We start from the raw sequence: 15,231 nt of genomic DNA on the forward strand, positions 1-15,231 counted from the left end.
CCACAGTTTGTCTTCAGAGGAAACAGGAAGAAGAGGGATGAGGAAGCACGGAGGAGAGCGAGGAGGGCAAAAGAGAAGATACAGAAGCAAGAAATGGAGACGAGAGCAGAAAAAAAAAAGCCGACAGCAGAAGTCTTGAGGTTGGATTTTGGGAGATATCACTCAGAGTGTTAGTAAAAATCATTTCAGCCCCGGATGAAGGTTTAAGAAGCAGTTAAAAAAAGCAAGAAAGCAGTGAACAGTATCAGCAGCGTGATGGTAACTATGAACGGATGAAGGGAAGACTTTACTGCCCCAACAAAACTATTAAACAGTTAGAAATCTGGCTGTTTTTAATTAGTATTTTTACCGTCTTTATTGGCATAATCATCATGACAGAAATAACAGATTATCTAGGAACAAAGTGCACATAAAATCCTCAAATAAAAGATGTTTTCTCCTGGTTTGTGGTACTTCTAATATGAGGTGTATAACTCACATTAACACCTGGTATTAACTGGCGATTACAAATTAAAATAATGACTTATTAAAGCAGGGCCCGTAAGCAGATGTCATAATTCATACATGACTGTAGATCACATGTTAATAATAGGGGTGTGCCCGAATACAAATATGTTATATGGCAAAGCACAAATAGTGGGTGTTTTTACAAATATTTGTTTCATACAAATATTTTAAAAATTATTTGTTTTCAGGAAGAAAAATAAAACATGACAAATACCAGCGCAGGTCGGTTACATCACTATCTCAGTGTCTCTCCTCTGCTCCGCTGTTACGTCTATCAGCAGGTCTCAACGAGGGGAGTCACATCCACCTGCTACATGACGCACATTTCCTAATTTGGACATCACTCCTGGAGTTGGGGATGTTCCCCAGAGATAAAGCTGAACTACTGACACAAGCTTCATGAACACTTATCGTAACACTTTAATTAAAAGCCTAATAAAAACAAAAACAGGATTTTTAAGCTTCTTTCCACATTAATTTGAATACAAATACAAATAATTTTGCTGCCTCAACAAATACAGATACAAATACAAATAGCGGGTATTCTGCACATCCCTAGTTAATACCTGGTGAAAATGTTTGTGTTCTCACATATATTCGTTTCTCTCTGTGTTTGATCAGCAGGTTATAGCAGCGTAGTATATCTGTATCAGTAGTAGAAGAGCTTTACTGCAGTGATACTCACATATATTCGTTTCTCTCTGTATCTGATCAGCAGGTTACGGAGGATTCCAGCTTCATTGAGGTCTCCCAGGCGGATCATGTCCTCCACACCGTGGATGGAGGTGGGATGCATTGGCTTGATGTTGGTGGCATTCTGGGGGGAGATCCAGTGCTCCTGGAGGTGGGAGGGGGGGAGTCATTGGTAATGATCAATAAGCCTGTCAACACTCCTGATCCAAAATAACAAGTAACACAGCTGTTGCATCATTATTCCAGCTCTCATTTGGCCATCATGATAGAAGTTCTAATGAACTGCTTTAGTGCTTTTATTCCCCTTTAACGCTGTAAAACTTTACAGCTGATGTTAAAGGAATAGTTTAACATTTTGGGAAATATTTTGATGCCACTCTCATCTAAAGAGTTGATTAATTAATAATGAACTAATTAAAAGGTTATGTCTTCATTGTTTAATTCATACCAAAGTTAAGTGTCGGACTATTTCTGGTTTCCTCAGAGTGTGGCTCTTTATAGATTTTTTAAACTTTGATATAATAATAATAATAATAATAATAATAATAATAATAATATCTTTATTTATATAGCACCTTTTAAAAACAGAGTTTACAAAGTGCTTTGACAGACAAAGCAAAAGCAGTAAAATGCAAAGTAAAGACATGAAACAGAAAACAATAACAGATCTGACCTTAAAAAGATGGCGGCCAAAACAATAACAGATCTGACCTTAAAAAGATGGCGGCCAAAGGCAAAGAAGGACAATAAAGAGATGATAAAAAGTTTAAAAGAAAGTTGATCAAAAGACAACATTACATAAAAGCAAGTCTGTAGAAAATATGATATATATCCAACCAATAAAGGCATTTTAACTACGTCCTTTGCTCAGTGTGAATGTGCCTGAATTAAGCCCGGAGGTTTCCCTTTGTTTAAAGAAACAGTCTGTGTTTAGTCTGTAGTCGCCCTGTAAAATGATGAATTGTCAATTTTTATACTCCAGTTTTTGTACAGATTAAACAAACAATATATAAGAGTTCATTATTGAGCTTAAAGGTGCTTTAATGTTGATTTTATCGGAGCCTGTTTCCAGTTTTTATGCTAAGCTAAGCTAAGCTAAGCTAAGCTAAGCCTGCTCGGCTCACAGACATGAAAGTAGTGTCATCTTCTCATTTAACTGTCGACACAAGCGAACAAACATATTTTCTAAAATGTAGAAGTATTGTTTTAAGTTACTATCAACACTCCAGAAAATTTTGAAGCTCCTTTGTAAAAAAAAAAAGCAGCTCTTACGTTTCCTTCATCGTCCACCACCTGGATCTGTCCTGAGTCACAGAGTTTGACCACAGCACCGATCGGCACCTCGAACTCCCGACCGGTCTTCAAGTCCAACCAGACATAGTCGCCCTGCGGACAAAAAAAATCAAGAATTAAAAACAAAACCGGGATCAGGATCAGAAACAGAATCAGAATTTAGTCAAATCACCATCAGAGGAAGAACCAGAACCAGAACCAGAACCAGAACCGTTGATTACAGCGTCTCCATATTTCAAGTCAAATCAAAGGAAAAATGATCAAAATGTAATTGATTAGTTTAACAAATTTATCATTTGGAGTTTATATTTGTAAGATGATCAGAGTTTCTTTGATTAAATAATTGAATCATTTTCACTCCGCACCAGGATTAATGCAGTCTGGATACTCAGTGGTGGGCTAATTAAGGTCTCATATCGTCTTAATCAATCATCTTAATATTCTAGTATTTCATTAAATGGTGCAGTGTGAAAAGCGTGATGAACCCCAGATGATCTCCCGGACCAGGCAGAACATTTCATCCTGGACTGGAAATATGTACCAGGAACATGTCGAGGTGGACAGGAAGCTCATCTGACCAGCGGACAGTCGTTATGTAGGAGAGGAGAGAAGCGTTAATACAGACAGGTGAGTGAATACTGTGAAAGTTCTCTGATTCCTCTTCTATTTTACTGTAACGTGAGGGTTCGATAGGTGGTAATTGGACACTCTTCATAAGAGAAAACAGCAGGATGGTGACTTTTTAAGCAGAATCAGAGTCATGACAACCACAACACTTCCTCGTCTCTAAGGCACATGTGACTAAACCGACCAATCATAGGCTGGACTGAGGCAGATCCAACTGTAATGACGGTAAAACCACAGAAGCAGATTCAATTCTGTTTTAACCTTCACAGGATGCTGGTGTAAACATTTGAACCTGTAAATATGTAAATAATAAAGCACAGATATATAAATAATTAACTGTGTAAACATTGTAAATATATATTTACATTCACTGAAGCTTCATCCAGAATCTTCAAAGACTCCTCGAATCATCTGTTTTTGTCCTTATTCTGATAAATGATCAGTTATATTTGTCTATATTAGTGTTACTTTCTTCTTTGTGTTTAATTATTATTGAGATTCAAGCTTAACCACAGAGAAAGCAAATGAATATAAACAGAACTGTCGATGCGTTAACTAAAATAAGACTGACAGACAACAATAAGACCTTTATGTTTTGCACCTTCACCAACAACCAGGCGCCGCCAGAGCTCCTAAGAAATGTGTCCAACATGTTTTATGAATCAGTAGATGGCTGCGGCTGCTGGTGCGTGTTCTGCCAGATGATTTCCCAGTTTGAATTGATGCTACTTTCTATTATTTTATATTTTTCTACAAAATATTCTGCCCATATTTTTCTTTTGTTGTACAAAAACAGCAGCTACCTGGAAAGGAAACTGAGGTGCAACTTGAGAAACTTGAGGTTAAAAATCCCTTCGTCTTCTTCTTCTGTTTTTTTTTGTGTGTGCAGCAGACACAATATAGTTTTCATCCAGATGGTTTGAAGAGTCTTTGAGGATTCTGGAAATACATCGTTCATAGAGACTGAGGACAATCTCCCAGGTTTTGTTGCTAAAACTGGGTGGAAACAGTTAGAGAGTTTAGTGCGGCTTTTTCATATCTATGGGACGGTGACATACAGTTCAATATGGAGGAGAATGGGATCGGTGGAGAAGAGCATCATTTTCTAGTAAGGCGTGTCTTTGACAAAATATAAGGAGCGACGGTTTGTTAGCGGCTGTTCAAGCAACTACTGAGCATTCAGACTTCAGTAGACGGAGATCCACGAGGTTCACTGAAACATCTTCAAACCGCTCTTACATCTGTAAGCTCAAAATAACGTCTGAACTCACAGCTTCTGTTTACTGAATGAGCCGATGAATGTGTTCATTGCTCATGAACGATAAACAAAAACATCTCCAAACGTTATTTTTTACCCAAAACACCAAAATATAAGTTTGAGTAACAGATCAATGATCTTGAAAACACCACACAGCAGTTTACTGGCAGGATTTTACAACTTTACTAAAACAAAAGGCCATAATTTTATCTATCACTGTATCAATACACCATTCCTGCTACAAACAGCCAGTTATGTCTTGCATGTATTTGATTGGCTGACGTAAGGCCTTGATGGATGACAGGTTTTTGCCTTCTGCGTTTGCATCCCTGCTGCGCTGCTGGACCTGCTTCATTCAAATGAAAGAGGAGCTAAAACGTTAAAGGCTGTTTCCAGTTAAGCTAATCTAACCAACTGATATGAGAATAATATCAATCATATAAATAAACTCTCTAAGTGAATAAACGTTGTCATTTCATTTCTATGATGTTAAAGACTGAAGTAAAAGTGTTGCGTATATCAAAGGAGTCTTTGGTTGCTCACAAATTGTTGCATTTGTTAGTTACATGCAACGAAACACACACACACACACACACACACACACACACATACACACACACACACACACACACACACACACACACACACACACACACACACACACACACACACACACACACACACAGGGCCGAATATGTTTAAACACAGTTTTCAGATGTACAATTATGACTCATTTCATGACACAAAACATAATTATTTAACCACACAGTTATGCAAAGTGAGATAAGACAACATCTCTCTCTCACACACACACACACAAACACACACACATCAGACATATAATTGATATAATGATGCATGAAACAAGGGATCACACACACATATTTTACGCAATACAAACCCCACAGAGTAAAGGCATATAATTATGACTCATGAAGCTTAAAACACACACACACACACACACACACACTCTCTCTCACACACACACACACACACACACACACACTCTCTCTCACACACACACACACACACACACACACACTCACGCAGCTGCAGCGTACCGGCAGCAGTGTGCTGTGTTTCATCACAGTGTTGACGTTGCGTATCAGCGCCCATTTAGCCTGATCCTTCTCATAGAGCTCCACATAGTCCCGACGCTTGTACATCTTCACACACACACACTCTGACAAAGATACACGATGTAGTCTTATACTCCGCACAGAAATGGAAAAAAAAATTACGAGTGGAAAGGTGTGTAAATTGATTTGTGTAATATCAGTTTCTTCTGTATCTTCCTTAAGCACAAACACGGAAAAATGTTCAAATATCCACATAAAATAGCAAACTAGGACTCAGATTATCTCCACAGGACAACAACCTTCATGGTTCAACAGGTTAGATTCATCACAGGTTTGATTCCAGCAGAACAAAGTCACATATCACCTCTGGTTCTCTTCACTGGGTTCATCTAAAAAAAACCATCTGAAATATCCTTTAAGAGACGCCAAAAAAATGATGTCAAGAAATAAAAGTGTCAGCATCAGTTTTATCTAACAGGGTCAAACAAAAGAAACATCCTGGTTTGTGACCTTCGCTCTCGTCTCTCTGTATATTCCTCGTCCGCTCTAAACTGTCCATAAAGACAGAAATCGATTCAAAAATATGAAATAAAATCCAGCTTTCCTCTAGTTTCCAGATCACTTTGAAGTTTCTACTTTGGGACAATCCTCCTGCTCTCTCTCTCTCTCTCTCTGTCACACACTCACACCTTGTTAACCCAGCCCTCCACAACCTCTCCTGTCGCCCATGGCAACAAGATGTCACTTCCTCCTCAGGTGTGTCGTACGGTGTTGGATTTCGATGCAGATAAATAAACTACAGACTCGTACTGCAGGATAAAAACTGTGTTTCCTGATTAGTATAATATTAATAAACAATACCAGTATTACAGCTACTACTTATACTACTAATTATACTACTAACACTACTACACCTAATTCTACTACTATACTTCTACTGATGATGATAATAATAATAATAATAATAATACTGACAGCATTTAGCAGCAACAGCAACATTATAAAATATAAAAAATTGACCATGAAACTCCAAAATTCAAACAGCCATCTTATCACATGAATATCGTTATAGATGAATCTCACTAAGCATCTTCCCTCTGAGAGGAAATGGATGGATGTGCAGTATAGATGGCTTTTTAAAAAAACGTACATTCCCTGCAGCTGTTCAGGCACGTATTTCAGCACAATACTGTGTGGTTTTCTTTGCGATTGTTTGCAGTATTTATCTTATCTCATATAATTATGGTACATTGTGTATTTTAATATGTTTTTTGATAGAAAAATCTGTACCTTGCATTGTGTACCATGTATGGTTATATGTTAGACGGCAGGGTCTCGTGGGTAACAGTAGGACAAAGTCATATGGATGTCATGTGGAAGGGAGAGTTCTGTAAAGCTTTGTCTAGGTCTGGTGGGAATCTGTAAACAACTAAAGGTGCCTCCAAATGCCATCAATATATATACCAGTGAATTTCTTTCCTTCTTCAGAATTCTCCACGGAGACTCTGCGCACTCTCCGTGTCTGTAACATGAGATCTGTTTGAATTAAAGACACGCGTGACTTCAACCAACCTCAGTCTATTGATAATTTATCTATCATTTTTATATTCAGTACTGTGCAAACGTTTTAGGCACTTTATATGTTTTAGATCCATTATGCAGCAGCATCAGGGAGGCGTCTGATCATCTGCAGCAGGACAACGAGCCCATACATCCAACCAGAGTCATAAAGAACTATCTTCATCAACAAGAAGAACAAGGAGTCCTGCAACAGATGTTCTCTGATCTCAACATCATGGAGTCAATCTGGGATTAACATGAAGACACAGAAGAAGAAGAACTGTGGCAACTTCTCCAAGACGCAGGAACAACCGACCTGCCGAGAACCTGAAACACTGAGAAGATGCTTCTCACAGCAACATATTGATTTACTTTCTGCTGTTTACTCAACTTTGTATCAAGTTAATTGATAAATAAAAACTATTCAAAGCATCCTCATTTCACTTCTAGTGTCTAAAACTATTGCACGGTACTGTACTGTATGCACGGTGTCTGCCACTATGAGTTTACCAAGGTAGGTTCATTTGTTTGTTTGTTTGCTTACTTGTTGTTATGTTAACTCCACTCAACTCAACTCAAGCCTGTTAGAAGCAAATTAGAAGCTGTTGATCTAATTAACCACCTCGTCCTCCTGCATACAAGGTTTAGCAGCACTAAACTGAAAGACACAACCACACAGCCAGTAGACGTCGGTGTCAATGTAAATATGTGTAATTTTATATATATTTTTAATTGTTTTTGCTCGGAGCGTCTCCTCACTTCACCATCCTCAGGCAAAGATCAAAATTAAAGAAGAAAATCTTCTTCCTGACTAAACAGGAAGCTTATCCAGAACTTCCTCCTCATTTGTCTACTTACAGATGTACAACTGTGTAGGATTATATAACTGCTACACTCACATTTCTCTGTCTGTCTCTCTGTCTTTCTCTTTCTTTCTTTCCTTCCTGTTCTGTAAGAAGAGAGAAGAAGAACCAGCAGCTGTTTGTGTTCTGAGAGTTGAGTTGGGTTTTGTGTGATGAGTTTGTGTTACATATATGTCAGTTTAATTAAGTAAATACTCCGTCTGGCAAACTGAGACACCTGAACATTACACCACCGAGCATCTGTCACACACACACACACACACACACACACACACACACACACACACACACACACACACACACATACACACACAGTCTGTGAGTAATGGGGAGAACGGGTCCAACGCCAAACTATCAGAAACCACATGAATTATTTAACACAGAGGATCTGTTTGGTATCTGTCTCTAGTCTCCTCTTTTATATTTATTTTTCTGTGCCTCTTTCTTTCTTTATTTATTTTTTCTTGCTCTCATCTCTTATCACACAGGTGTCTGATGTGCAGATGGATAAACTGTAATTCAGGTGAGTTTGGTAACTGATCAGTTAGTTTGTTTTTTTACAGTATTTAACAAATTTAAATTACAGAACTACAAACTAAACAAAAATGTTTCTGCTGCAGGATGAAAATTTGTGAAACAATCCTTAATCCTTAAATTCAGTCTGACTGGTTACCATAAAAAACAAACATGTTTGTATATTATTAATTAATTGTGAATTATTATTAAAATATGCAATTAGTTTGGCTGTTCAGTAAGCCCATGATACTACCAAACTAATCACTAATCCAAAAAAACATAAAAAACCCACAAACAAACAGTAAAGCTGTCGGCTGTAAAACCAAAACATCAGACTAAAAGATGTTAAAAATCTCGCTAACAGTGATCTGCAGAGTCATGTGACCCCCCCACATTACACCCAGTCATTTGATCCATTTTTCATTATGATAATATATGCAAACAAAGCCCCATCACCGACAGTCACGAACTGCAATATTGTAATAAATTAATCTAAGACAGCAGTAAAATGATAATTAGCTGAAAACAGTTTCCATTATTCAGAAACCAATGTGTGGTGCAACTGGCCAAAAACTAAAGTTTGCATCAGTTTGAAATGGAACATATGATCACAAACACTTAAAAGGAAACGTATCATTCACATTTCCATCTTTATATTTATATTCTGTGGCTCTACTGGAATAACTTTGCATGATTTCCAGTTAAAAACTCCTTATTTATCTTCTACTGGTCCTTTATGCAGCCCCTCAGTTCAGCCTCTGTCTGAAACAGGCTGTTTTAGCTCCTGTCTCTTTAAGGCCCCGCCTCCTGATGAGCCCACTGTGTTCTGATTGGTCAGCTTCAGGAAGCTTCCTCCGGCAAACAAACTATAGTAGCAGGATTTCACTTCTTTTTCTCCTTCTTTACTCCAAATATAAACTTCTCAAATACATCCGTACATGTTGGAATATGCGAGTGGACGATGCAAACAGCCAGTGGAACAACCTCAGCAACAAAAAGGCTACAGAATGGGAGACGGTTTGGAATAGATGGAGCGAGGGACAGTCCAGCAGATGGCGGTCATGCAACACTTATGGACGCCAACCGCCATAAAACAGTTGTATGTGGCAGAAGTTATTTTCAGGAACATGGTGGTGCTAATGCTAACGTGCTAATGTTCTTGTAATGCATTTATTATTCAACAAGTTTGCGAGACAAGTCACCCACAAAAGCATCGGAAAGGCAACCATAAATAAGTCGCTGATGATTGTGTGATTGGTTCGCTCGCTCCACGTGAAAGCGTCTTTCGTCAGACGGTTGTAACCCTTTACGTTTTCGTTCCTGAAATGTTGCTGCTGTCATTCACAATACAGCCATACCTGCATTTTCCCAGAATGTTACAAGGTCTTGAGGTGGGAAACTGGCGGTACAGATTTCCCTGAATATCCATCCCTGCTCCCGTTCACACATGACCCCAAGCAGGAAATGTTCCTGAACATTTCAGGGACAGACTGCATGTGTGAAAGGGGCTTAAGCGTTCAGAGCAGGTTGAAGCCCTGACTTTTGACTTGCAGGAAGCATTTTTACATACACTATATTGCCAAAAGTATTGGCTCACCTGCCTTGACTCCACCGTTTGCAGCTATAACAGCTTCAACTGTTCTGGGAAGGCTTTCCACAAGGTTTAGGAGTGTGTTTATGGGAATTTTTTACCATTCTTCCAGAGGGGTATTTGTGAGGTCACACACTGATGTTGGACGAGAAGGCCTGGCTCTCAGTCTCTGCTCTAATTAATCCCAAAGGTGTTCTATCGGGTTGAGGTCAGGACTCTGTGCAGGCCAGTCAAGTTCATCCACACCAAACTCTCTCATCCATGTCTTTATGAACCTTGCTTTGTGCACTGGTGCACAGTCATGTTGGAACAGGAAGGGGTCATCCCCAAACTGTTCCCACAAAGTTGGGAGCGTGGAATTGTCCAAAATCTCTTGGTATGCTGAAGCATTCAGAGTTCCTTTCACTGGAACTAAGGGGCCAAGACCAGCTCCTGAAACACAACCCCACACCATAATCCCCCCTCCACCAAACTTTACACTTGGCACAATGCAGTCAGACAAGTACCGTTCTCCTGGCAACCGCCAAACCCAGACTCATTCATCAGATCGCCAGATAGTGAAGTGCAATTCGTCACTCCAGAGTCCAGTGGTGGCGTACTTTACACCACTGCATCCGACATTTTGCATTGCACTTGGTGATGTGGCTTGGATACAGCTGCTCAGCCATGGAAACTCATTCCATTTTATGTGGCCTACCACTTCATGGCCTAGTTGCTGTCGTTCCCAATCGCTTCCACTTTGTTATAATACCACTGACAGTTGACTGTGGAATATTTAGGAAATTTCCTGACTGGACTTGTTGAGCAGGTGGCATCCTATCACAGTACCCTGCTGGAATGCACTGAGCTCCTGAGAGCGACCAATTCTTCCACAAATGTTTGTAGAAACAGTCTGCATGCCTTGGTGCTTGATTTTATACACCTGTGGCCATGGAAGTGATTGGAGCACCTGATTTCAATTATTTGGATGGGTGAGTGAATACTTTTGGCAATATAGTGTACGTTCACCTCAAGTTTTGGAGCTTGGACCTTGTTTAACATCCAACATCATAACAGTATAAAAATAACAGGAAATCACAAAAAAAAAGCATCTCATGTCCCTTTTAAATAGTGAGAGCCGAACTACAAATGACTGAACTGTTTCACTGCTGACTGACTGACCTGAATTCGCCTCAAACAAACATTCAGCTGTGAGTGTATTTAATGAGAGCACGCTCCATTCTCCCGTCACAGCCATCGGTCGCACATCGACAGAGAGCTGTTTTAACTCAGAGCTTCACAGAAGTCAATTAAAGATCAATGAAGCCTGCGGGTCAACTAACCAGACGAATGGAGATGGAGATGCTAATTCATGAGCCAGTGATGGTCAGAACAGCCAGCAAAGAGGTTCAGTATGTTAGAAACATACAATAATCAAGTGTATAACATCTGTGTTTGTGGATTTTTATGTATTTATTTCTGCATTAAAAGAGATTTCCCGACTAAATAAAGTTAATGATAATAATAATGGCTGTTTTATGAAATAATAAGGGGACCAGGCAGGTAGTTTTTGGCTATTTAAAGAGCACAGACGCAGGTTTGCAGGTTTTAGGGAAGCTTTCATGCATTAAATGTTTTATGCTTTCCCTGCTAATGCTGTTGTTTGTCTGTGTGTGAACCTGCACTTTACCAATAAAGTTTAATTTTAGGTCAAGCAGCAGCCATGTTTTTCTAAAAAATGACAAATCAAGTGAGTTGCAGCAAAAGATATAACAGGAAAATCCCTGTTATATCTCTATAAAAAAAGCTAAAAATGATGTCCTCTGATGATTGCTGGTAACCAGTATTGCTATTGGAAATACTTTAAAATTGAGAATAAAGTTCAGTGTGTTAAAATGTGACAAAGAAGAAAATTTGAGCTTTTACACAAACCTGAAAAAAGTAATATTGCAATTTTTGTTATACAGTACCTTTATTCTTCAGACACAACAAAAAAATATACTGTTATTTGATCTGATTTGTTCTCTAAAACCTTATCTTGTATTTTACTAGGCAGGTAACAAACAATAATTTCTAACACAATCAGGTCATGTTTTCAATGGAAGTGTGTACAAGAGAATCAATACAAGCCTCAAACAATAACCTCCCTGACCTCTAATTTGCAGTTTGCAGTATATCTGAGGGCAGATTAAAGGACTTTGACAATAGTTTCTACTATAAACTAAGACAAACCATGTTTTGGACAAACGTGACCGAGACGAGCCACAGTGTCGGTGTCATGTTAGCAGCGCAGCAGTGATGTAATGTCCATACCACCTGCAGGTGGACGGGTGTTTGTTCTCATCATCTCTCTCTTCAGGTAAATAATTCAGGCCAGACATGAGCCGGGTATTCACTTACAGCTGCTAATGTCCCTCCTGTGTTGGAAGGTAACAAACCAAAAGAGCCTTCGCGGGGCGAACATGGTTCAGGGTTTAAGACGTCGACCATTTTTAATCCGGATGGGAATATTTATTGCATGTTTTCTCCATCTCTCTCTTGTCATCTCTCTATTATCTCTATCTAATAAAGATACTGTATGCACAATGCTTAACACCCACTTTTTATTCTGCTTCTTCCCACTAAGGAGTGTTTAAACCAGCACTGAATCTGCTGATAACTGGATGTTGACGGGCTTGAGCTGGGCTGAATTATTGTCTATTAAAATACTGATTAACTGTATCCATCTGCTCTAAACAGAGCAACAAACAGATGTCTGTGGTGTTGCCTGACCGGAGTGGCTGGTCACTTGGTAGGAGGCAGACACAGGAAACCTTGTCCAGGTATCACAAGGTGGCTTATTTACAAGAAAAAGTGGCACCAAAATATGTACAAAAACAAAAAAACAGCTGAATAGTTAACTTGGCCTAACTGATCAAAACTCAACTCATACCAACTGAACTTTTATTAACTTATCATCATGTGCAAACAGCTACACACTGATGTACTAACCCCCCCGACAGCCAAAAAGCAACTGCTTAAATAGACCCTTCCATCAACAGTCCATCAGAGTCAATCTGGGCTGTACCATTGCTGCAGGTACATCCCATGTCTCTCCTAAAAACAGGTCAGAGATAAAGTTATTCAATCTTACCAACCTCCAAGGTGAAACACTTTTCCATCGCTTACCATACAACACACTTGCAACCGTACATAAACAGATCAAAGTCACAGTAAATAACTTAACATAATTTACTACCAACCCCCCCACACATGATCCAACCCAGTGACATCACCAATGATGTCACCCAGTGTATAAATACAGGACATTGTTAGGTGCCTCCTCCTTTTGTCTGTGGAGCACATGGTGGGTATGGCACAGAAAGAATATGATTGAATTATGAAACTAACCCAATAAACAATAACTAAACTTAACAATACTTGTCGGTGTTTTACTTCAACCAGAAATGTTGCTGGTATGTGAACTGTAACCAAACATAATGCAAACCACAAACAAACCTGGGATAGTATGTGTCTGCAAGTTACAGATTGATCATGGATCATGGCTAAACAAACAAACAATTAACAAGCATGGTTAAATTCATAAGTTATGTGGCATTGATGGTGAAAGTAGGGACAAATGGTGTTTTGTCACCCACTTCGTCACAGTGTCCTTGTCACATGAAACACAAACAAAACAGTCTTAAACCTGCAGTAACAGAAGCAGAAACACAACGCTGACAAACATCTTAGCTTAACTGTTTCTCATTCATAAATCCAGCAGATTTGGAGCAACATTAACAGTCTGAGTCGTGTTAAAGGTCCCTCACATTACACATCATCATGCGATCTATTGTTATTGTTAAAACGTTGCTGCTTTAAACACAAGATATTATCAAGCTATCATGGCAGGATATCTTGCTCATTCGCACAAGATAATAACTTGCTTGCACAAGATTTAAAAAGAAGTTCTGGACTTTTAGAGCTCCGTAACAAATGAATATTCATTATTTTAAAGTCTGTGTGATCACTGAGTGGTTCAATTTACCAAAGTTTCATGCTGTTAATAAGATTCTGTAATTTCAGCTGCAGCTTTTTATTATCTTGTAACCCTGATTGTGTTAAAGGTTTACAACAAGTCATACTGTACAAGCTCTCTGCAGGGTCTGTAATGTTCACTGCAGGCTGCATAGTGTCTCTCTGCAGGTGTGAGTCTGCCCCCTGCTGGTGTTTATGAAACGTTTTACCACCAGATAGAAAACGGAGCTCTGCAGACACACGTTCTGTGAAACATGACAGTGTGTTTCCCAAGATTTTACTGACTGAAGAACCATTAAGACCATCAAACAACCTCAGATTAGTCCAGTTACTTTAGAGTTAGAGATGTTTTTAAAGTGGCACCGGCTCACCTCATTTGCATTTAGATACAAGTCAAAGGTCACAGGATGAGATACAGTGACAGGATAATTGTTCTGGTATTTGTCAGTGAATGAACGAGTCCATAAAAACACACGAGACAGACCGGCTCTTCCCTTCTGCCTCAGTGAATAGTTAACATTAACATTTAGTCTGTTTCCTGCCTCTGCAAACACGCTCACAGCAAGAATACTGAGAAAATATTTCTATAATATACAATGTGAAGTAAGAAATAGACAACAGAGAAGTCAAGTGACAGCAGCTGTTTGTCCTTCTGCTGTTAATTTGTTTTTATTTTACAGGTCCCTTCATTTTATAATGATTTCTTGGACATTTTCTGAGTAATTTGCAGGTATTTGATGGTTAATATTTAGGACATTTTACAGAGAGGGTGGTGTGATTTGATACAAATTATAAGAAAAGTGTTAAGTTGGTTTAATTGATAAGTACCCACACATATTTGGGTTCGTACTTAAGTGTTAATTTGCAAAAATTCTTTATAAAATAGATTCTTGACAATTCTTAAACTGACTGAAAATACTCAGTTTTCAGTGTGTAGTTTTGTGTGTCAAACAATATATTAGCATACTAGGTTTTTCCAGTAATTTCCTAAAAGTAACTGCAGTGTAATTGTCAATTCTTTGTAAACATTCAGTCATTTGGTAGCATAAAGTGCTCGTTATAGAGTTTTTAAGAAACAACAACACAAAAATACAAACTGAAAACTGAGTTTTCTGTCAGTTAAAGAGTTAACAGTCTCATTTATTTAGATTTTTTTGCAAATGAGCTACGTGTGAACACAAATATGAGTAGATACTTATCAATTAAACCAGTATAACCCTTTTTAAAAATATATAATTTGTATTAAAT

At 38.6% G+C, this 15,231-nt stretch overlaps 1 protein-coding gene across 5 annotated transcripts in view; it reads right to left on the reverse strand.

Moving 5' to 3' along the window:
* Positions 1-15,231, reverse strand: part of LOC121898247 (unconventional myosin-VIIa) — an 81,938-nt gene that overhangs the window by 53,567 nt on the left and 13,140 nt on the right. For 3 of the 5 annotated variants that reach the window (XM_042413195.1, XM_042413196.1, XM_042413194.1), the window contains 2 exons: positions 2,473-2,586; positions 1,193-1,345 (listed from right to left, as the gene is read on the reverse strand). In XM_042413195.1, the coding sequence (XP_042269129.1) occupies positions 1,193-1,345; positions 2,473-2,586 (267 nt within the window). Of the gene's footprint in view, positions 1-1,192; positions 1,346-2,472; positions 2,587-2,665; positions 2,684-3,034; positions 3,059-15,231 lie in introns of those variants that run through there. The other 2 variants (XM_042413197.1, XM_042413198.1) reach the window with 2 other exon arrangements.

This window comes from Thunnus maccoyii, chromosome 6, assembly GCF_910596095.1.
Source record: "Thunnus maccoyii chromosome 6, fThuMac1.1, whole genome shotgun sequence".
NCBI lineage: Eukaryota > Metazoa > Chordata > Actinopteri > Scombriformes > Scombridae > Thunnus > Thunnus maccoyii.